The sequence below is a fragment of the Leucoraja erinacea genome, chromosome 1, assembly GCF_028641065.1.
Source record: "Leucoraja erinacea ecotype New England chromosome 1, Leri_hhj_1, whole genome shotgun sequence".
Taxonomy (NCBI): domain Eukaryota; kingdom Metazoa; phylum Chordata; class Chondrichthyes; order Rajiformes; family Rajidae; genus Leucoraja; species Leucoraja erinaceus.
Window position 1 is genome coordinate 49,126,417 of NC_073377.1, and position 23,362 is coordinate 49,149,778.

Here is a 23,362-nt window from a genome sequence, read left to right on the forward strand (position 1 = left end):
CAGCAGCATCTATGGAGCGAAGAAAATAGGCAATGTTTCGGGCCGAAACCCTTCTTCAGGCCCGAAACGTTGCCTATTTCCTTCGCTCCGTAGATGCTGCTGCACCCGCTGAGTTTCTCCAGCATTTTTGTGTACCTTCGATTTTCCAGCATCTGCAGTTCCTTCTTGAACACATATTCTATGGCAATTCTGCCATCATTACTAGTAATTATTGCTATCTAACCCAGCAAAAACTTTCAGACTCTGCTATTTTTCCGATTAATAAGTTTTCAAGCAATCATAGCCTTTAATCATATGTCTCAATAAAAAGTCAATACCAAAATATCTAGAAAACAATTCTATAATTTTAATGTGCATCCAGATTACTGTAGACTTACCTGGTAAGAATATAGTCATTCCAACTCAGAGCTCCGACCATTGAGCAATGACTTTGCATATTTCTCAATTTCTTCTTAGTCTCAACATCCCAAAGCTTGGATTATAAATATAAAACTGTTATGAGAAAAACTTGCAAAAAATATTTTTATGCTTTCGCCAATGTTCTAAACTATTGCATCTAAACGATAAATCCCTAGGCATTACTTTTTCCTTCTCCTATCTGTCTTGTAAAACTTGTGGCATTTACCTACACTATGGTTCTATATAGGTACAAAGCATGTAAATAAGAACTTCTATAATATCTTTCAAACTTTGGGACTATGGTGAATTAAGTACTTTTGAATTGTAGGTACCAGAATGTAGGAAATACAATATACAATAGACAATTAGTGAATCTGGCAGACACATTGATGTCATTGTCTGTAATTATATCCAAAATGTTTGTACTTTATTGATATTGACTAAGATGAACATTGGTCATGACTCTCGGAATAATTCCACTGTTCCTCAAATTAGAGGCATAGAATAATTTACATTCACCCACTGAAAAACAAGTCATATCAGGGTTTCTTTGCATTGAAGAGGCTACATCCAACAGTGTCGGTTTACATTTTTGTGAGTGGGATTTGCACACATTATCTGTGAACATAGAGGTAAGAGGAAATAATTTATTAGAAAATGTAGCTGATGTTGAAACATACATTGTTGATGTCAAATAAACCTCATCCAGCTAACTACTGCTGCTATTTCATTCACTGAGGCCGAACCTCGCTAACTCCTGAATGCGATTATCTGATATGAGTAAAGGACATGAGATTTGGTTAAAATGGAAAACCCGCAGAATACGCGTTTACTGATCTCCATTGAGAGAGAGACCCACTTAAAATCCACAGGGGGAGGGGGGTGGGGTCTAGTTTCATACACTCTCAATAATGACCCCGATGTTGCAGAGGATCAAGGAAATAATTCTTACACTGGAAATTACCCCAGAATGAAAACTAATACGCCCTCCTCTCCAGAATGTCTGAATGTAATAATCTAATGTTTGGTTGTCTCTGTTATCTCAGGAATGGTGGTAACACTTGTTGAATGAAGAACAAATAAAATAAGCCACATTTTAATGTAACATGGCCTCTGGAGCAACAGAAGAGGAGCCCAGGCCTGTGGCCACGTGACCTCTTAACCATTCTCCATGATAACTCTGGCACCTCACAAGGTCATGTTCACAAGTTATAGGACTTAGGCCTCATGTTCACAAGATTAGGCCGTTCGGCCCATCGAGTCCACTCCGTCATTCAATTATGGCTGATCTCTGCTCCCAAATCCCATTTTCCTGCCTTCTCCCCATAACCCTTGACACCTGTTCCAAACAAGAATTTGTCTATCTCCGTCTTAAAAATATCAACTAACGGCATCCACAGCCCTCTGTGGCAATGAGTTCCACAGATTTACTACCCTCTGACTAAAGAAGTTCCTCCTCACCTCCTTTCTAAAAGAGCGCCCTTTAATTCTGAGGCTATGACTAGATGGTCCTAGATTCTTCCACCAGTGGAAACATCCTTTCCATATCCACTCTATCTATGCCTTTCAATCAGGTCCCTCATCAACCTCCTAAACTCCAGCGAGTAGAGGCCCAGTGCTGTCAAATGCTCATCATATGCTAACCCACACATTCTTGGAATCTTTCTTGTAAACCTCCTCTGGACCCTCTCCAGACCCAGCACATCCTTCCTCAGATATGGGGCCCACATTTGCTCACAGTACTCCAAATGCGGCCTGACCAGCGCCTTATAGACCCTCAGCATTACATCGCTGTTTTTGTATTCGTCTCTTGATATAAATGCTCGCATTGAATTTACATTCCTTACTACCAATTCAACTTGCAAATTAACTTTTTGGGAGTCCTGCACCAGCACTCCCAACTCCCTTTGCACCGATTTCTGGAATCTCTCTCCATTTAGAAAATAATCCACGCCTTTATTCTTATTCCAAAAATCCATGACTCTGCACTTTACTATACTGAATTTCATCTGCCACTTCTCTACACACTCTCCTAACCTGTCCAAGTCCTTCTGCAGAGTCTTTGCTTCCTCTACACTGCCTGCCCCTCCACCTATCTTAGCATCATGTGCAAATGCCACAAAGCCTTCAATCCCCTTATCCAAATCATTAATATACAACGTGAAGAGAAGCAGCCCCAACACCGACCCTTGCCGAACTCCACTAGTCACTGGCAGCCAACTTGAAAAAGTGTCTTTTATTGCAACTCTTTGCCTTCTGCCAACCAGCCAACCTGCTATCCATGCTAGTACATTCCCTTCAATACCATGGGCTCTCATCTTCCCTAGCAGTGTGACATGTGGCAGTTATCAAAAGCCTTCTGAAAATCTAGATAAACAACATCTACAGCCTCCCCTCTGTCTGTCCTGCTATTAACTTCCTCAAAGAACTCCAGCCTATTCTTCAGGCAAAATCTTCCCTTCACAAAACCATGCTGACTTCGGCCTATTTTATTGTGACCTTCCAAGTACTCCGTAACCTCATCCTTTATAATTGACTAAAACCTTACCAACCACTGAAGTCAGGCTAACCGGTCTATAGTTTCCACTCCTCTGCTTTGGTAATATTTGCAATTTTTCAATCATCTGGAACCAGATCTGGAACTAGTGATTCTTGAAAAATTACCCCTATAACTCTCACTAACTTCTGCAGATGCACCATAGAAAGTATTTTATCACGATGCTTGGTTTGGGAACATTTCCATCCAAGACCACAAGAAATTGCAGCGAATTGTGGATGCAGCCAGGACCGTCATGCAAACCAACCTCCCTTCTATAGAAGAAGGGTTTTGGCCCGAAACGTTGCCTTTTTCCTTCGCTCCATAGATGCTGCTGCACCCGCTGAGTTTCTCCAGCTTTTTTGTGTACCTCCCTTCTATACACTCCATTTATACCTCACGCTACCTTGGCAGGGCCAGCAGCATAATCATGGATGAGTCGCACCCTGGCTATTTCTTCATCTCCCCTCTCCCATCAGGCAAAAGTTATAGAAGTGTGAAAACGCACACCTCCAGATTCAGGGACAGTTTCTTCCCAGCTGTTATCAGGCAATTGAATCAACCTACCACAACCAGAGACCTGTGCTGAGCTGTGCTGTGCTGTGTCAGTAACAACCACTGAAGTCAGGCTAACTGGCCTATAGTATCTGCTCTTCTGCTTTGCTCCCTTCTTGTACAGCAAAGTGATATTCACAATTTTCCGAACTTCAGGAACCACTCCTAGCTTTAGAGATTATTGAAATATCACAATTAATGCCCCCACAATCTCCGAGGCCACCTCCTTCAGGGCCCTGGGATGCAGATTGTCCAGTCCAGGTGGCATATCCATCCTCAGACCTTTCAGCTTTCCTGCCACTTCTCCTTAGTAATTGCATAATGGCTGTCTTCTTAGATGTTTGTATATATATTCACAGTGTTGAAGCCAATCAGGCTAATTGGCTTCTGTAAATAGTCGCTAGTGTGTAAGATAGAACTATTGCATGTGTGATCACTGGTTGGCAAGGACTCGGTGGGCCATATGGCCTGGTTCCAAACTGCATCTCAAAACTAAACTGAACTAAACTAGCGATCATAATGTGTAGGATGGAACTGCAGATGCTGGTTTATACCGAAGATAGACACAAATTGCTGGATTAACTCAGCAGGACAGGCAGCATCTCTGGAGAGAAGGAATGGGTGATGTTTCAGGTCTGAAGAAGGGTCTCAACCTGAAACGTCACCCAGTCATTCTCTCCAGAGATGCTGCCTGGCCCGCTGAGTTACTCCAGCATTTTGTGTCTATCTTTAGAGATCATAATATTTGACACTGAACATGCTGTGATTTTAAATAACATAAAGAAAACTGTCTCCAATCTTTCCCGTCACAAGAATTTAACTAAAATAACAATAATTAATAGCCTGTTACCTGCAACTGGGCAGCACTAGTTCCAATTGCGAGGTTGTTTCTGTCCTTAATCCAGGCCAGTGAAGAAATGTATTCAGATTCCACAGTTATGGCCTCCTGTGTCCCTTTCTCTGGGTGCCAAAGGTAAACTACATTGGAAAGGCCAATGGCTACAAAATTTGCAGCATTCCAATCGACCAAATTAAGATCTAGAAAATATAATGCATAGTTTAAACACAACAAGCTGCATTTTGCAATGAGGTTAATACTGATAAATGTTCTGGGATACCACAAAAGGCCTGTTAAAAATTAGCACATTGCTAAATGAGGAGAAACTGGATGGCCAAATATTCACAAAATGAAATTTTAGGTGGGTCCTAGATGGGAAATACCATATAATGAAAACCAAGTAGTATGAATTACAGCTCTCAATAACCGGGTTTGGGGTAGCAGGGGGAGTGAGGTGGTGATGGCTTTGACAGTGGTGTCAGAACCGGACGTAATCAGATAAATACAGAAAGTAAGACCACGGAGAGAATGAAACTCAAGAATAGGGATTTTCAAATTCCAGGCACTAGGGAAGAGATGGAATGAATTTTGGCAATAATAAACGTGATCAGTGAGCATAACATGAGCCTAGCGGTGGATACTAGTACCCAGTTACCCCAAATAAATTACATCAATTAACATGGATTTGATAAAATTGTGCTCAGAGCAAGTTTATCAATAAATATTCAGCTCCAAAATTATACAAGGATTCTCCTGGTCCCCAACTCCATGAAGCAGGCTGAATTTAATGTAGAAAATAACTCAAATTCCACCCATGTTCACAGGGCCCTCTTTGGAATTATGGAAGGAAGTTGGAGAACTACATTAGAAATCCATTGGAAGTAGTGTCAACTCATTAGGTGTCTCTGTTAAAAACAATATAGGTGTAATCCAGCAACACTAATTCGTTAAAATCCAAATAACTCCTCATATATCTACAGCTACAGAGCAAATAGGTCCACTGAGGATGCCATCGCCACTGGTCTTCACACTGCACTGACCCATCTCGAACACAAGGGGAGCTATGTGCGGATGCTTTTCATTGACTTTAGCTCCGCCTTCAATACTATCATCCCCAGCAGACTGGTCACCAAACTCATGGATTTAGGACTCTCCCAACCCATCTGCCTCTGGATCAAGGACTTTCTGTCTAACCGCCCCCAGACCGTCAGACTGGGCCATCACCTCTCCACCCCCATCACACTCAGCACCGGCTCCCCACAGGGCTGTGTGTTGAGCCCCCTCCTCTACGCCCTCTACACCCACGATTGTGCCCCCGCCCACTCCACCAACACCATCGTCAAGTTTGCGGACGACACGACTGTGGTTGGACGCATCTCAGGAGGAGATGAGACAGCCTACAGGGAGGAAGCCCAAAGACTGGCAGTGTGGTGTTCAGACAACAACCTCATCCTAAACACCACAAAAACAAAGGAAATTATCATAGACTTTCGTAAGAACAGTGCAGCCCCCAAACCCCTATTCATCAATGGGGACCGTGTGGAAAGGGTCTCAGACTTCAGATTCCTGGGCACACAAATTACGGAGGATCTCTCCTGGGCTACAAACACCACCACAGCAGTCAAGAAGGCCCAACAGCGACTCTACTTTCTGAGGATCCTCAGGAAAAACAACCTGGAGGAGAAGCTGCTGGTTTCCTTCTACCGCTGCTCCATCGAGAGTGTGCTGGCGTACTGTATAACCACATGGTATGCCAGCTGCTCTGCAGCGGACAGGAGAGCCCTTCAAAGGGTCATCAACACCGCACAAAAAATCACTGGCTGCCCACTGCCCTCCCTGAAGGACATCTTCAGCTCTCGCTGCCTTGGCAGGACAGCCAACATCCTGAAGGACCCTTCCCACCCTGGACACAACCTGTTCCACCTGCTGCCCTCTGGCAGACGGTACAGGTCTTTCAAAACTCACACAAACAGACTCAGAGACAGCTTCCACCCCATAGCCATACGTGAACTTAACAATGCAAAATAAGAAATAACACTCACATTCAACTGAATGGCTCTACCTCAGCTGCTATTGTTATTTATCTGTAATTTTTTAATTTTTTTTTATATGTATGTATTTTTACCTTATCTTATATATTTAAAATTGCTCTTGTGAATCGCACTGTGGGATTGACTTTTAAATTTTGTTGTACCATGTGCAATGACAATAAAGAGATTCATTCATTCATATTCAAATACAAAAATAAAAAACTTCCTCAGTTCAGTCCAACTTCAGGTGTGTCCAAATGCACTTGTTCAACCCAAAGATATTTAATTTGAATACAGGTTTCAGAAATGATACCAGTGCAAAAGCAATTGATTAAGTAAATGTTAAAGATTAAACCTGGAGCCAACTAACCAGGAACGAACTGGTGGATCAAGATTAGTTATAAAATTAATAATCGGATAGACAGTAGCTAACGCATTTGGAAAGGCAAGAACTGATTAGGGGCATTATCATGGTTTTATGCATGGGAAATATGTATTCACAAATTTGATTGGGTTTTTTGAAGAGGTGGCCAAGAGGAATGTCAAAGGCAACTTGATGAATGTTATCTACCTTGGACTTTGCAGATGGAGTTTAATCGAGACAGGTCTGAAGTTAAAAGTAAGAGGAAAGTATACAATAAATGTGGGAACAGTTGGGGTATTGAGTATAAAAGTCAGGACGTTATGTTGCAGCTATATAAAACCTGGGCTACAGGTTTGGTATTGTGTGCAGTCCTGGTTGCCACACTACAGGACACTTTGGAGAATGTGCAGATCACCAGGATGCTGCCTGGTTAGTGAGAACTAGCTGTACATACTGAACATAGAAATATAGAAAATAGGTGCATTTTGGCCCATTGAGCCAGCACCACCATTCAATATGATCAAGGCTGATCATCTAAAATCAGTACCCCGTTCCTGCTATTTCCCCATATCCCTTGATTCCTTTAGCCCTAAGAGCTAAATGTAATTATCTCTTGAAAACATCCAGTGAATTGGCCTCCATTGCCCTAAGAGGCAGAGAATTCCTCAGATTCACAATTCTCTGGATGAAAATGTTTTTCCTCATCTCAGTCCCAAATGGCCTGTGACCCCTGGTTCTGGACTCCCCTAACATCAGGAACATTTTTCCTGCATCTAGCCTCTTCAATCCTTTAAGAATTTTATATGTTTCTATAAGTAACCTCTCATCCTTCTAAATTCCAGTGAATACAAGCCCATTCTTTCATTATATGTTAGTCCTGCCATCCCGGGAATTAGCCTGGTGAACCTACGTTGCATTCCCTCAATAGCAATAATGTCCTTCCACAATTTAAGAGAATAAAAGTGCACACAATACTCCAGGTACAGACTCATTTGGGCCCTATACAACTGCAGTAGGACCTTTTTGATCATTAAATTCAAATGAAGGCCAACATGCTATTAGCTTTCTTCACAGCCTGCTGTACCTACACGCTTACTTTGACTGATGCACAAGGCCACCCAGGTCTCGTTGCACCTCCCCATTTCCTAATCTGACACCATTCAGATGATAATCTGCCTTCCTGTGTTTGCCACAAAAGTGGATAACCTCACATTTATCCATATTATACTGCATCTACCATGCATCTGCCCACTCACCCAACCTATCCAATTCACCCTGCAGCCTCATAGCATCCTCCTCGCAGCTCACATCGCCACCCAGCTTTGTGTCATCCACAAACTTGGAAAAATATATATTGTTTTTTCCTGAAGCTTCAAAGGTGAAGGGGAGACATGATGGAAGTTTATAAAATTCTGAGAGGCAGATAAGGCAGTCTTTTTTCCAGAGTAGAAAAGTCAAATACTAGAGCGCATAGCTTAAAATGAGGGGGAGATGTTTAAAGGAGATGTGTAAAGCAAATTAGTTTATAGAAAATATGCTAAATGCCTTGAACATGCTGCCAAGGATGGGTTGTGGAAGCAGTCAACATAGTGACCGTTACGAGGCATTTAGATAGGCTCATGAACTTTCAGGAAATTGCGGGATATGGACCGTGTGCAAGCAGACGGAGTTAGATTAATTTCCATCATGTCAGCACAGTCATTGTGGGCCAAAAAGCATTTTCCGATGCAGTCCTGTTGTATGTAAGTTATAACAGGATCTAAATCAACAGGGAAAGTGGACAAAAGAATGGCAGATGAAATTTAACTCAAACAAGTGCAAAGTGATGCATTTTAAGTGATTGCATTCCAACTAAGCCCCAGACATTGTTCAACAGCAACAAGCCCTGGTTCACTGCAGAACTTAGACAGTTCCGATGGTCTAAAGAGGAGGCCTACAGGAGCGGGGATGCAGACCTCTACATGCAGGCCAAGTACAAACTGAAGAGATGAATCAGAGCTGCCAAGGAAAGGTACTCTGAGAAGTTGAGGAGCAAGTTCTCAGCTCGTGACTCTACTTCAGTTTGGAAGGGCTTGCAAGAAATTACCAGCTACAAGAGGAAATCCCCCCGCTCCTTGGACAATCGTCAGCTGACCAACGACCTGAATGAGTTTTACTGCAAGTTTGAAAATCAGAAACGTAACCCTGGTACCCCCTCCCCCACCTCCCCAACCAACACAGCCAGCCCCAGTCTACAAAGAATGGACCCTGCACCCTCTCCTTTCCATTCACCACTTCACACCTACTAAAGGCAAGACTCCAGTATGAAAAGACTGGACCATTTCCCACCCCAACCAACACTTCACACCCACTCACAGCCTGACCTCAGTCTGCAAAGACTGGGCCCTTCAACACCCTTCAACACCCACTCCCCCCCACTCGCCAGTTCACACCCAATCACTCACACCCTCTGTGCTGCACAACATCACTTATCCAATATCGACAATAAAAATAGACGAGATGGAGAGGCTTTTCAGAAGACAAAAAAGCTGGAAATCTCCAGGACCTGACAATGTTTCCCCCACTACTCTCAAGCTCTGTGCCAAACAGCTGACACCAGTCTATACAGACATTTTTAACCAGTCCCTGCAAACATGTACTGTCCCTGCCTGCTTCGAAGTCTCCACTATTGTCCCTGTACCCAAAAAGGCACAGGGACAATGCATTTCGTTGTCTCTGTACTGTACACTGACAATGACAATTAAAATTGAATCTGAATCTGAATCTGAAAGGCAAGGATTACTTGGCTTAATGACTACAGGCATGTCTCACTGACCTCTGTAGTCGTGAAGACACTCGAAAGGCTTGTGCTGGCCAAGCTGAAAAATATCACGATCCCCTGCTGGATCCTATGAAGTTTGCACCTCGGATCAATAGATCTGTGGATGATGCAGTCAACCTGGGCCTGCACTTCATCCTACAGCACCTAGACCGCCAGGGGACCTATGTGAGGATCCTGTTTGTTAATTTTAGCTCAGCATTCAACACTATTGTACCAGAGCTACTACACTTCAAACCTTCCGAGCTGACTGTGCCTGAACCCCTCTGTCGGTGGATCACTAGCTCCTGGCAGACAGGAGGTGCATGTGAGGCTGGGAAAGCACATATTGGACCCACAAACGCTCAGCATAGGAGCACCGCATTCTGCGTACTCTCTCCTCTCCTCTATTCTCTCTACACCAATGATTGCATCTCCACAGACACCTCTGTCAAGCTTCTCCAGTTTGCAGACGACACAACCCTGATTGGACTGATTCAGGATGGGGAGGAATCTGCCTCCAGACAGGAAGTGTCACATAGAAACATAGAAATTAGGTGCAGGAGTAGGCCATTCGGCCCTTCGAGCCTGCACCGCCATTCAATATGATCATGGCTGATCATCCAACTCAGTATCCCGTACCTGCCTTCTCTCCATACCCTCTGATCCCCTTAGCCACATCTAACTCCCTCTTAAATATAGCCAATGAACTGGCCTCGACTATCCTCTGCGGCAGAGAGTTCCAGAGATTCACCACTCTCTGTGTGAAAAAAGTTCTTCTCATCTCGGTTTTAAAGGATTTCCCCCTTATCCTTAAGCTGTGACCCCTTGTCCTGGACTTCCCCAACTGCTGGCATCCTGGTGCCATCACAGCTGGCATCCTGGTGCCATCGCAACAACCTAGAGCTCAATGCTCTTAAGACAGTGGAATTGATTGTAGACTTTGGGAGAGCTCCCCCTCCCCTCACCCCACTCACCATCAACAACACCACAGTCACATCTGTGGAGTCTTTTAAGTTCCTGGGAACCATCATCTCCAAGGACCTTAAGTGGGGGGCTACCATCGACTTCACAGTCAAAAAGGCACAACAGACGATGTACTTCCTGCGGCAACTGAGGAAGCACAATCTGCCACAGGCAATGATGGTCCAATTCTACACGGCCATCGTAGAGTCTGTTCTCACCTTCTCCATCATGGTCTGGTTTGGCTCAGCCACCAAGCACGACACCTGGAGGCTGCAGCAAATCGTCCGATCAGCAGAGAAGGTTATTGGCTGCAACCTTCCCTCCATTGACGAACTGTACACTGCAAGGGCCAGGAAGAGAGTGGGTAAGATCATCTCTGACCCCTCTCACCCTGGCCATAAACTCTTTGAATCACTTCCCTCTGGAAGGCGACTCCGGACTGTCAAAGCTGCCACAGCCAGTCATAAAAACAGTTTTTATCCATGAGTAGTTGCTCTACTCAACAGCCTCCCTTTGATCTGCTATTTTGGTGGTTCACATGCTTGATCAATGGTGTTTTATCATTAATGTTTTATTATTATTAATGTTTAGTGTTTTCTGAGTCATTCTTAACTGTCACTGTATGTCATGTTGTTACTTGTGGGCGGAGCAACAAGGCAAATTCCTTGTATGTGAATACTTGGCCAATAAACTTACTTACTTACTTAATTTTTGGGATGTTAAGCAGGGGCAGGGCATACACAATGAATGATAGAGCCCTGAGGCTTGTCGTGGAACAGAGAGATCTTGAGGTACATGTAAATAGGGATAGGATAGGGATAGGGATTTCCAATTTCTTAAATTTTAGAAACAGTTATGCAGGTACATGGATAGAACGGGTTTGGTGGGATATGGGTCAAATGTGGGCAGGTAGGACTAGAGTAGCTGGGACATGTTGGCCGGTGTGAGCAAGTTAGGCTGTAGGGCCTGGTTCCATGCTGAATGACTCTAAGACTATGACTCTAAATATTTTCCTGATAGTGGCGACACAGTTAGACAAGGTGGTGATGAAAGTGTATGGGATGCTTTCCATCTCTGATGGGGAACTGAGTGCAGAAGTTGAGATACCATGTTACAACTGTATAAGACATTGGTGAGACCCATCTGGAATATTGTGAGGGCTTGAGTTATTCGAGGAGACTGGATAGGTTGGGATAGACTGGATAGGGAGCCTGTTTGACCTTATGGAGGTTTATAAAATTATGATCGCATGGATAAGGTGGACAGTCAGACTCTTTTTCCTCGGATAGGTATTTCCAATACTTCAATTTAGTCCTTAAGCAATCACGATGCACAAAACTCATTTCAAATAGGAGTTGATTTTTGAAGCAATCAAAATCAGAATATTTGTTTTAAACACAACTTTAATAAAATAAATATAAATTCAAGAAAAGGAAAAGGATACTTACAATAATCATCCTTCAATCCTGGAGCATCTAAGACTTTCATGGGGATTAAAGATATGCACCTTTCCTTTATTGTGCCAGCCTGTTTCACATGCAGAGAAACATCACCGAGATTGTTCCTGCGAGCTGACAAAAAGAACATGGTAGTTTGACAATATTAGTAAAGCTTGCCAATTCTTCCTGAGCAGGGGTCTAATTTAGTCAGAATTATTGATCAATAATTGGTCCAAATGAGCACAGAACACAGTATCTGGTTTCTGAGATAGAGGCCTATAAATGCTTAGACACTGAGTACATTCTAGGCTCAGATCAATACGTTTTTGGACACTCTTAGTTTTACAGAAATGAATGTCAAACAGTGGACCAGCAATTCTGCATGCATTTAGTACCAGCAACCAAGCACGTATATATCCCCATGAAACTTAAAGCACCTAAATGTTTGTTTTCTTAACTTGTTATTTTATGCTTATCAACAACTGGACATTATACAATACAATACAATACAATACAATACGGTTTATTTGTCACGTTGCACATAAGTGCAAGTAAAATGAATATGTCAGCAGCGGTACAATTATAAAGAACACACACAAAAACACAATAAAAATTTAACATAAACATAACAATGCAGCGAAGGAAGACCAGCAGTAAAATAAAGAGAAAAAAAGGAAAGATAAGGTTGATTCAATATCACTGATGGGCAACCTCTACAGATAGAGAAATCAGATCCACTGAAGTTCTAGAATCCAATCTTAAATCCAAATGGCTGCAATGTGCCCAGACAGATGATGAGGTGCTGCTCCTCGACTTCTGGAGGCCATGGACTGATGGGTCAGAGTGGGAGCGGGATGGAGAAATAAAGTGGAGGCAACAGGAAGCTCAGGGTTGCCCTTACTGACTGAACACAGGTCCTCCAAGCAGTGATCAGCCAATATGCATTCAGTTTCTCCAATGTAGATCACATTGAAAATACCTATTGCAAAAAAACGAGATTAATGGAAATGCAAGTTTGGATGAACAACTATACTCAACATCTCCTGGATCTATCTCCATAATCTTTATATTTGTAATCTCCTTTCTTTCTTGCTTTCTTTCTTTTTATTAGTCAATAGTTTCTCTTATCTCTTTCTTTCTTTATTTCTTTTCTTTAAAAAAAAACTTTTAAAATTGAAGCTATGTAAGAACTCTGTAACCAAGTTGTCATTTATTACCATTTGTACATATGCGTTTAATAAAAGAATAAAAAAATTAAAAAATAGAAATGCAAGTGAATAGTTTTCCCTCACCGTTTGGGTCCCATAATGGTGCGAAAGGAAAATGTGGAAGGACAAGTGTTGCACCGACTGCATTTGCAAGGGAAAGTGCTATATCAAAGGGAATGGTTGGTGGAAATGGAAGAGTGGACCAAGGTAAACGCAAATTGCTGGAGTAACTCAACGGGACAGGCAGCATCTCTGGAGAGAAGGAATGGGTGACGTTTCAGGTTGAGACCCTTCATCAATCTGGAGAAGGGTCTCGACCCAAACCGTCACCCTTTCCTTCTCTCCAGAGATACTGCCTGTCCCGCTGAGTTACTCCAGCATTTTGTGTCTGCCTTCTATTTAAACCAGTATCTGCAGTTCTTTCCTACACAGTGGACCAAGGTGTTATGAAGGGAATAGTCCCTGTGAAATTCTAGAAAGGGAGGGAGGGGCAGTAATGTCTGACAGCAGAAATTGTGGAGAATGATCTATTGAATGCAAAGACTGGTGGGGTAGAAAGTGAGGACCACGGAAACTCTATCCTCAGTCAGTCCGAGAGGAGAGGGCATGGAGCATCGGCACTAGACATAGATGAGATGCAGTCAAGGGCTTTGTTAACAATAGTAGAGGAAAATACGGGAAGAAGGAAAACATTTCAGAGACATCTGTATGGAAAGTCTCATTATCAAAGCAAATATCAGGGCACAGTGGCACAGTCTCACAGCATCAGAGACCCGGGTTCGATCCTGACCATGGGTGCTGGCCATGTATGGATTTTGCATGTTCTCCCTGTGACCACGTTGGTTTCCTCCAGGTGCTCCAGTTTCCTCTCCATCTCAAAGATGTGCAAGTAGAATAACATAGAACTAGTGTGAAAGGGCGATCAATGCTCAGAGTGGACTCGATGGGCCGTAGGGCCTTTTTCCATGCTGTATCTCTAAACTAAAAAAAATAACAGAGGCAAAGGAACAGGGAGAGTGGAATAAAATTCTTCCAGGAGGCAAGGTGGGACAAAAGGTAATAAAGATAGTTGTGGAAGTTAGTAGCCTAATAATTGTAGCTGGCCTGTCCCGTGAGATGGAGACAGATCCAATAAAGGAAAAGGATCTGAAAAGTTTGAGAAACAACTCCTCAACTTCTATCAGGGCAGACTTCTGGACTCAATAATAAATTCTACAACTTCAGGTGGCCTGAGTTCTCAGTCTGTATCAGTCATCCACGTCTGATATTACATCAGCATTTTTTCCTCTTTTTCTTTTCCCTTTCTGAAATCGGAGGGCATGGCCTACCTGACCTGCCCAATATATCACTCTCTCTGCATTTTGCAACTGCTTCATTCTTTTGTTGTTCTCTCTCTAACTGCTCCCATCCACATGCTAACCAAACATTTTTCAGTTTATCCCTATGATCAAGCTGGTTTTACCATATTAGAGGTATCACTCCACTCCAGCCTCCTCCTCCCCACCCTTCCCGCTGCTTAATGAGCTTCATCGCCTTGTTCAACCTTCTGATTAAAGGTTTTCAACCAAAAACATTAACCATCCAACAGATGCGACACGACCAGCTGAGTATTTCCAGCATTTACTGTTTTTATTGTAAAATTTCAGCAATCTCGTCAATATTGATTATCAGACAGTAAGCAACCAGGAGCCACAGTCGCAGAATAAGGGGTAGGCCATTTAGGACCAAGATGAGGAGGTCTCTTACACTGGGTTTTGAATTCTCTACTCTGTGGAGACTGTTTTAGAGGAAGTACGTAAATTAAATATAACATTAAATTGCAATTATGTTTTATTTATTAGTGCTAAAATAGAAACTAAATCTATCTGACATTATCAAGCAAACTCTTCACTATGACACATGATAACAAACAGTAGTGCAAAATGTACTTTCTATTGAGCTCAAGAACTTCTGAAAGATCATTGATACTTTTTTCACATTTCAAACTGCCCTCTGACTCATTATTTGATAGAGGGTCAAGGAAAGAGCATTCACGTCACAACCCTGTTTTCACCAATCTTTCCACCACAAGAAGCGCAAGAAGCACAAGACCCAATTATATGCAGATGGGGGGAAGTGTGTTCAACTCTGGCTGAACTATTTCTAATCTTGTGATGTGGACGCGATAAGAAGATTTGATACAAAAATTGTTTTATATCTACTGACATAGAACTAGTGTGAAAGGGCGATCAATGCTCAAAGTGGACTCGATGGGCCGAAGGGCCTTTTTCCATGCTGTATCTCTAAACTAAAATAAATAACAGAGGCAAAGGAACAGGGAGAGTGGAATAAAATTCTTCCAGGAGGCAAGGTGGGACAAAAGGTAATAAAGATAGTTGTGGAAGTTAGTAGCCTAATAATTGTAGCTGGCCTGTCCCCTGAGATGGAGACAGATCCAATAAAGGAAAAGGATCTGAAAAGTTTGAGAAACAACTCCTCAACTTCTATCAGGGCAGACTTCTGGACTCAATAATGAATTCTACAACTTCAGGTGGCCTGAGTTCTCAGTCTGTATCAGTCATCCACGTCTGATATTACATCAGCATTTTTTTCCTCTTTTTCTTTTCCCTTTCTGAAATCGGAGGGCATGACCTACCTGTCCTGCCCAATATATCACTCTCCCTGCATTTTGCAACTGCTTCATTCTTTTGTTGTTCTCTCTCTAACTGCTCCCATCCACATGCTAACCAAACATTTTTCAGTTTATCCCTATGATCAAGCTGGTTTTACCATATTAGAGGTATCACTCCACTCCAGCCTCCTCCTCCCCACCCTTCCCGCTGCTTAATGAGCTTCATCGCCTTGTTCAATCTTCTGATGAAAGGTTTTCAACCAAAAACATTAACCATCCAACAGATGCGACACGACCAGCTGAGTATTTCCAGCATTTACTGTTTTTATTGTAAAATTTCAGCAATCTCGTCAATATTGATTATCAGACAGTAAGCAAGCAGGAGTCACAGTCGCAGAATAAGGGGTAGGCCATTTAGGACCAAGATGAGGAGGTCTCTTACACTGGGTGTTGAATTCTCTACTCTGTGGAGACTGTTTTCGAGGAAGTACGTAAATTAAATATTACATTAAATTGCAATTATGTTTTATTTATTAGTGCTAAAATAGAAACTAAATCTATCTGACGTTATCAAGCAAACTCTTCACTATGACACATGATAACAAACAGTAGTGCAAAATGTACTTTCTATTGAGCTCAAGAACTTCTGAAAGATCATTGATACTTTTTTCACATTTCAAACTGCCCTCTGACATTATTTCATAGAGGGGTCAAGGAAAGAGCATTCACGTCACAACCCTGTTTTCACCAATCTTTCCACCACAAGAAGCACAAGAAGCGCAAGAAGCACAAGACCACAATTATATGCAGATGGGGAGAAGTGTGTTCAACTCTGGCTGAACTATTTCTAATCTTGTGATGTGGACTCGATAAGAAGATTTGATACAAAAATTGTTTTACATCTACTGACATACAAAAAGCTAACAAAAACATGGAATCTATGTTGGCATTCTATTGTCACATTTCTACAGCATTTTTTTCCCATTGATATTTCTTCTGTCTACATTTTAATGTATCTGCATAAACTCATTAGATTGTAATTATGTCTTATTGCCACCTAGTGGCCATTAGACAAAATTTGTCATTTTTGCCTAAGTTCCATCACTGACTCTTTCTCCTCAGGCATACATGTTGTACTTTATTTTAAGTTCATAATCATAAATGATAGGAACAGAATTAGGCCATTTGGCCATCGTCTACTCCACCATGCAATCATGGCTGATCTATCTCTCCCTTCTAACCTCATTCTCCTGGCTGCTCCCAATAATAATAATAATAATAATAATAATAATAATAATAATAATAATATCTATTTTATTGTCATTGCACGTCAGTACAACGAGATTTAGTATGCAGCTCCAACCGACGAAAAAGAAAGTAAAATAAATAAATAAATAAGCTGTGTGTCGTGACCCCTGACCCCTGACACCCATACTAATCAAGAATCTATCTATCCGGACCTTAAAAATATCAATTGACTTTGCCTCCACAGCCTTCTGTGGCAATGAATTTCACAGATTCACCACTCTCTGACTAAAGAAATTCCTCCTCATCTCTATTTCTAAAGGAACATCTATTAATTCTGAGGCTGTGGCCTCTGGTCCTAGACTCTCCCACTAGTGAAAACATCCTCTCCACATCCACTCTATCCAGGCCTTTCACTATTTTGTAAGTTTCAATGAGGTCCCCCCTCATTCTTCTAAACTCCAGTGAGTATAGGCCCATGCGGTCAAACTCTTTGCCTTCTGCCATTCAGCCAACATGCTATCCATGCTAGTATTTTCCCTTTAATACCATGGGCGCTCATCTTCTTACCAGAGTCACATGCGCCCCTTATCAAAGGCTTTCTGAAAATCTAAGTAATCAACGTCCACTGACTCTCCTTTGTCTGTCTTGCTATGTGCTTCCTCCAGGAATTCCAGCAGATTCATCAGGCAAGATCTCCCCTTCACAAAACCATGCTGACTTTGGCCTATTTTATCATGAACTTCTAAGTACTCCGTAACCTCATCCTTTATAATGGACTAAAACCTTACCAACCACTGAAGTCAGGCTAACCGGTCTATAGTTTCTACTCCTCTGCTTTGGTAATATTTGCAATTTTTCAATCATCTGGAATCAGATCTGGAACTAGTGATTCTTTAAAAATTACCCCTATAACTCTCACTAACTTCTGCAGATGCACCATAGAAAGTATTTTATCACGATGCTTGGTTTGGGAACATTTCCATCCAAGACCACAAGAAATTGCAGCGAATTGTGGATGCAGCCAGGACCGTCATGCAAACCAACCTCCCTTCTATAGAAGAAGGGTTTTGGCCCGAAACGTTGCCTTTTTCCTTCGCTCCATAGATGCTGCTGCACCCGCTGAGTTTCTCCAGCTTTTTTGTGTACCTCCCTTCTATACACTCCATTTATACCTCACGCTACCTTGGCAGGGCCAGCAGCATAATCATGGATGAGTCGCACCCTGGCTACTTCATCTCCCCTCTGGCAAAAGTTATAGAAGTGTGAAAACGCACACCTCCAGATTCAGGGACAGTTTCTTCCCAGCTGTTATCAGGCAATTGAATCAACCTACCACGACCAGAGACCTGTGCTGAGCTACTATCCACCTCTTTGGTGACCCTCGGACTACCCTTGATCGGACTTTCCTGGCTTTACCTTGCGCGAAACGTTATTTCCTTATTATGTATCTATACACTGTAAATAGCTCAATTGTAATCTACTGACTGGATAGCACGCAACAAAAGCTTTTCACTGTACCTCGGAACACGTGACAATAATAAACTAAACTAAACTCCACAATCTCTAAAGCCACGTCTTTCAGAACCATGGGGTGCAGTCCGTCCGGTCCAGGTGACTTATCCATCTTCAAACATTTCAGTTTCCCAAGCACATTCTCCTTAGTAATAGCCACTCCACTAACTTCCACCCTCCGACTCTCTTGAACTTCAGGCACATTGCTGGTGTCTTCCACTCTGAAGACTGATGCAAAAAAGTTATTAAATTCCTCTGCCATTTCTTTCTTCCCCATTATCACTTCCCCGTATCATTTTCCAGCATTCTAACGTCCACTCCTACCTCGTTCTTATCTATATTACTAAAAGTCTGTTCTTGACCGGTTTTGGCTTTCTGTGCTGCGATTTCTGAGAGCACGCCGCCACCTACGGCCGTCATTTTTGGCCACCTCGCTCAGAGCCCCCCTCCACCGCATGTGTGCCGAGGATTTTTCCCATCGATGAAAATTGTCGCCTCATTCTCCCCCTGGAATCTTTCTTCTTCTTTGGAATGAAAAGATCGTGCATTTTCTAAATTATTCCCAGAAATTTCTGCCATTGCTGTTCCACCATCAGTCCTGCTAGGGTCCCTTTCCAGTCAACCTTGGCCAACTCCTCCCTCTGCCTCTGTCGTCCCCTTTGTACAGCTGTAATACCGACACATCCAATTTTATCTTCTCCCTCTCAAATTGCAGGTTGAATCTTATAATACTGTGTATTATACAATAAGTATTACGAAGTATTATAATACTAGCTACCTCCTAGTAATTCCTTTACCTTGAGCTCCTTTCTCAAATCCAGTTCATTACACAACATTAAATCCAGAATTGCCTTTTCCCTGGTAGGCCCCTCTACAAGCTGCTCTAAGAAACCATCTCGGCGCCACTCTACAAATTCCCTCTCGTGGGTTCCAGTACCAACCTGATTTTCCCAGTCTACCTGCATATTGAAATCTCTCCTGACCACCATAACATTGCCTTTCTTACACTGCCTTTTTTTAATGTAATATTCTTCTTCAGGGTTTCTTCTGCCCTCTAGTGGGCAAAATATGACTTTCATAACACCTCCTCCTCCTTAAGGCTGGTTCTCACGTTGCGAGTTGAGACAAGAGGTACCCCGAGTGAAAGACTCGTGGTTGTGTACGAGATTGCAAGTGTATGATCAAGAGTTTAACCGAGTTCCCACGGGTATGGCAAGTTTGCCGTTTACTTGTCATTTCTGCGATGTTCCAAGTTCGTCTCCTGAGTTACTCTTGAGCCAATCCTGATTGAAGGTTTGTTTTAATAAGCAACAGTGTTAAAGAAGACCTCTTCATCCTGTGGCTGTGTTTTAAAGATATAATTCAGAGCGGCCACTTCTATTGATGTGACCTACAAAGGGAAAATGCGAACCATCCAGTGCCAGAGCAGTTATACTTATGATTTGTTTGAAACACACAGGTTTGATATGTTTTAATTGAATTTACTGCCATGTCTACACACTGCGGGGAGACGGGAGATTAAATCTTTGAATGTGGACGGATGTGCACATCAGATTGTTGTGAGACGGAGCTCAGGGTTCGCCTCCTGAGTTGCTTTGGTGCCCAGGCGTGAGTTGAGATGGAGAGAGGTGGGGGGGGGGGGGGGGGGCGTCATTAATCTGTCTGGGGTGACATGGCTCTTGGGTTAGGCTGGGATCATTCTCTGCGGGGTGATCTTAGTGCGGGAGACAAGTGTAGGATAGGTGTACTGACTGTGTGGGCAGAACTTTGGAAGTGATTGCCCACCAGTCTCAAAAGCCGCTGTGTCTCCCTGTCCCTGGGATAGCAGGGGGCGACCAAACAGCACAATACCCCCCTCCCCCTCCACGCCAACACGAAGGGCAACGATCCCAAGGCTTTAGCATCAGAAGCAGCAGGCAGGCAACAATCACCTGCCATAACACGAGAGAGATCATGCGAGAGGTCTCCTTTGCACGTCCGTGTTTCTGTCTTTCTCTACTCATTGTTGGCCCTATCTGTCACCACCCCCACCTACACCCCTCTGCTTCTCGGCCATGTGTGTGACCCCTTCCCTCCCCTCTCCAGCTCCCCGCCCATTGCACCGGCGCGGGGGCTTTGCACTGTCTTCACGTCGACGATGCCAGCAGGTCAGTGCCAGTCGCACCGGGACAGTCGCTCCCTTCAGTTTCCCAGGGGGTTGGGACAGGACTGGAGTTGGGAGGGAAAGGTGGGGGGGGTGGGGGGGGGGGGGGGGGGGGGGGGGGGGGGGGGATGGGTGAGATGGGTGGGGTTAGGTGAGCAGGAGAGTGGGGTTGTTTGCAGTTGCAGTGGGAGGGAGAAAGGGCGGTACTGTTCCCAGTCTCAGCTCCTGTCCAGGGGGGTGGCTGGAGACGCCAGGACCAACGGGACACCGACCCCCAGGCCCACCAGGCCCACTGCAAGCACGGAGATCCCAGAGGCCAACAGCCAGGTGGGGGTGGTGACAGATAGGGCCAACAATGAGTGGAGAAAATACAGAAACACCGACGTGCAAAGGAGACCTACGACAGTGCATGATTTCTCTCGCGTTATGGCAGGTGATTGCCGCTGGGAAACTGAAGGGATCCGCAATCTGCTGCTGCCTGCCCGCTGAGTTAAAGTTCCCACGGTAGACTCACGATACACTAAGGTAAACACATGGGCCACTACGTTATTACAACGAGTTCAAATGTTTCAATTCTTAACCACAAGAGTAAAATTGACTCGTGGAAAATTTCAAACATGTTTGATTTTTTGCAAGAGTCCACAAGTTACACAAGTACCTGCCGTTAGCGGCACGAATCTCTAAGTTGCGTCCATGAGTTCCGTACGTTAATCGTACGTTATTACCACGAGTTTTAACTCGGGTTACCTCTTGTGTCAACTCGCAACGTGAGAATCAACTATTAGTGTTGGCATGCCCTGGAATATCAACACAACCCTCCCTCGTCTCACAATCATGCATGCCCTTCTCCTAAATGAATACTGAAGCAAAGTACTCACTAAGGATCTCACCCATCTCCTCTGGCTCCACACATAAATCCCATCCTATGTCCTTGAGAGGACCTATGATTTCCTCGCTCCTAATGTGCCAATATGTCTTGGGATTTTTTTTAGAATAATATTTTTATTAGAAGCAGATACATATCATAATCAAAACACATCTTGTATATCAATCACACATTGCTAATAGATGGGAATCCAACTATCTAAATAATAGTGGTCCTCATTTATCAATTGTATATTGACTCTGCTTCTATTTGGGGTTTTTTTTATAGATAGAAAGCGAGAAGGAAAAAAATGGCACAATAAAAAAGAATGGAATAATTTACCGATAATACAACTTTGGAGATAAGACCGTAGATTATAAAACATAACTATTCATCTAATCCCGAGTTCGAGCTTCAGTCAGATTCCCGTGCTGGACCAATTTACCCTTTCAAAAAGTCAATAAATGGAGACCGTATTCTAGCAAATAATTCCTGTTTGTCAATTAAGGCAAGTCTAGTTCTTTCCAAATGTAAGGTCTCTGACATTTCCATAATCCACATTTTTATTGTGGGGGTTACAGGACCTTTCCAAAATTTTAATATTAATTTTTTTTCCCTGTTATTATACTATAATCAAGGAAGTTTCTTTGGCTTGTTGTAAGGTTTAGGCTGTTCAGATATTCCTAATATTATTAGTTTTAAGTCGGGATCTAATTGCAACTTCAGAAATTATTCTAAAAATATCCGTCCAGATTTTTTTTTTTTATACAATTTACAAAGATATGAGTTGCTGAAGATATTTTATGACCCATTTTAGCCCTTCCAATTCTGTTTCTTTCTTGTTTCCTTTATATTCCTCTAGAGCCCTGTCCGTATGCAGTTTCACAAACCCAGGATGTGTCCATTTCTCCCACCATTCCATCACCCCTCATCACCCCTGTCAACCTGCTCCTCTCTTTTTCCCACCCCATACATGGATCTTTCCAAGTTCCATATTTTCTTTTATCCCCTCCTTCTCTCCCCCTCTTTCCCTTTCCACTCATATCCCTCCTTCTGGCTTTACAACTTATTCCTTCTCTTCTTTCTTTCTTTGATACATTTTTTGTCTCCTTTCCACCTGAAGCCTTTGTCACTTATTCCACCCATATGCAACTCACCCCTCCCCCACCTGTATTCACCTATCATATGCGAGGTTTTGCCCTACCCCACCTCTTTTCCTGTTGGCTGCCACCTACTCTGTCAGTCTGAAGAATGGTACTGATCCAAATCATCATCTGTCCCTTCCTTCCACAGATACTGCTTGATCCACTGAGTTCCTCCAACACTTTGTTTTTGGCTTCCACCTCTAATCCTAATCTAAATTGAAACAAAGCCTAGAGTGCGCAGGAGATAAAAACACAGAAAAAAAGGATTGAAGGTAAAAAATAATAATCCGTTAACTACACAACTATGATGTTACGTTTTACAGCTATTAATTGTCAAATATGAAATTCTCCCACAGCCAGTGAGTTGCTATAAACACCTGCAGGACTGATGCACATCTGGACGACATCAGTACACAGTACACATTTTACACTATGGCAGATGAAAGATAAATAGCAGCATCACTTTACCTTTGCAGGTCTGACTGTATTTTCCATTGATAGTCACAATTCTGGTTTTGCTCAGGCTGGAAGGAATTTCTCTCGGGGATTTCTAGTTAAAAATATGTTGGACAATGTTGAACAAATTCAGCAATATGACACAGATAGTGCATGCACAATAGCCAAGGGAATAAAAACATTTTCCCAGCATCAAATATCTCCTTTATTTCAATCCCTTCTGAAATTGTAATCAATAGAAAAGCCACAA

General features: G+C 42.9%; 1 protein-coding gene across 1 annotated transcript in view; it reads right to left on the bottom strand.

The window, feature by feature from the left end:
- The window catches only part of LOC129696391 (cell division cycle protein 20 homolog), a 64,379-nt gene that overhangs the window by 12,645 nt on the left and 28,372 nt on the right, over positions 1 to 23,362 (bottom strand). Inside the window, exons 5-8 of the mRNA XM_055634255.1 lie at positions 23,125 to 23,206; positions 11,934 to 12,056; positions 4,341 to 4,528; positions 378 to 472 (exon numbers count right to left, since the gene is read on the bottom strand). Coding sequence (XP_055490230.1) covers positions 378 to 472; positions 4,341 to 4,528; positions 11,934 to 12,056; positions 23,125 to 23,206 — 488 coding nt within the window. The remainder of the gene's footprint in view (positions 1 to 377; positions 473 to 4,340; positions 4,529 to 11,933; positions 12,057 to 23,124; positions 23,207 to 23,362) is intronic.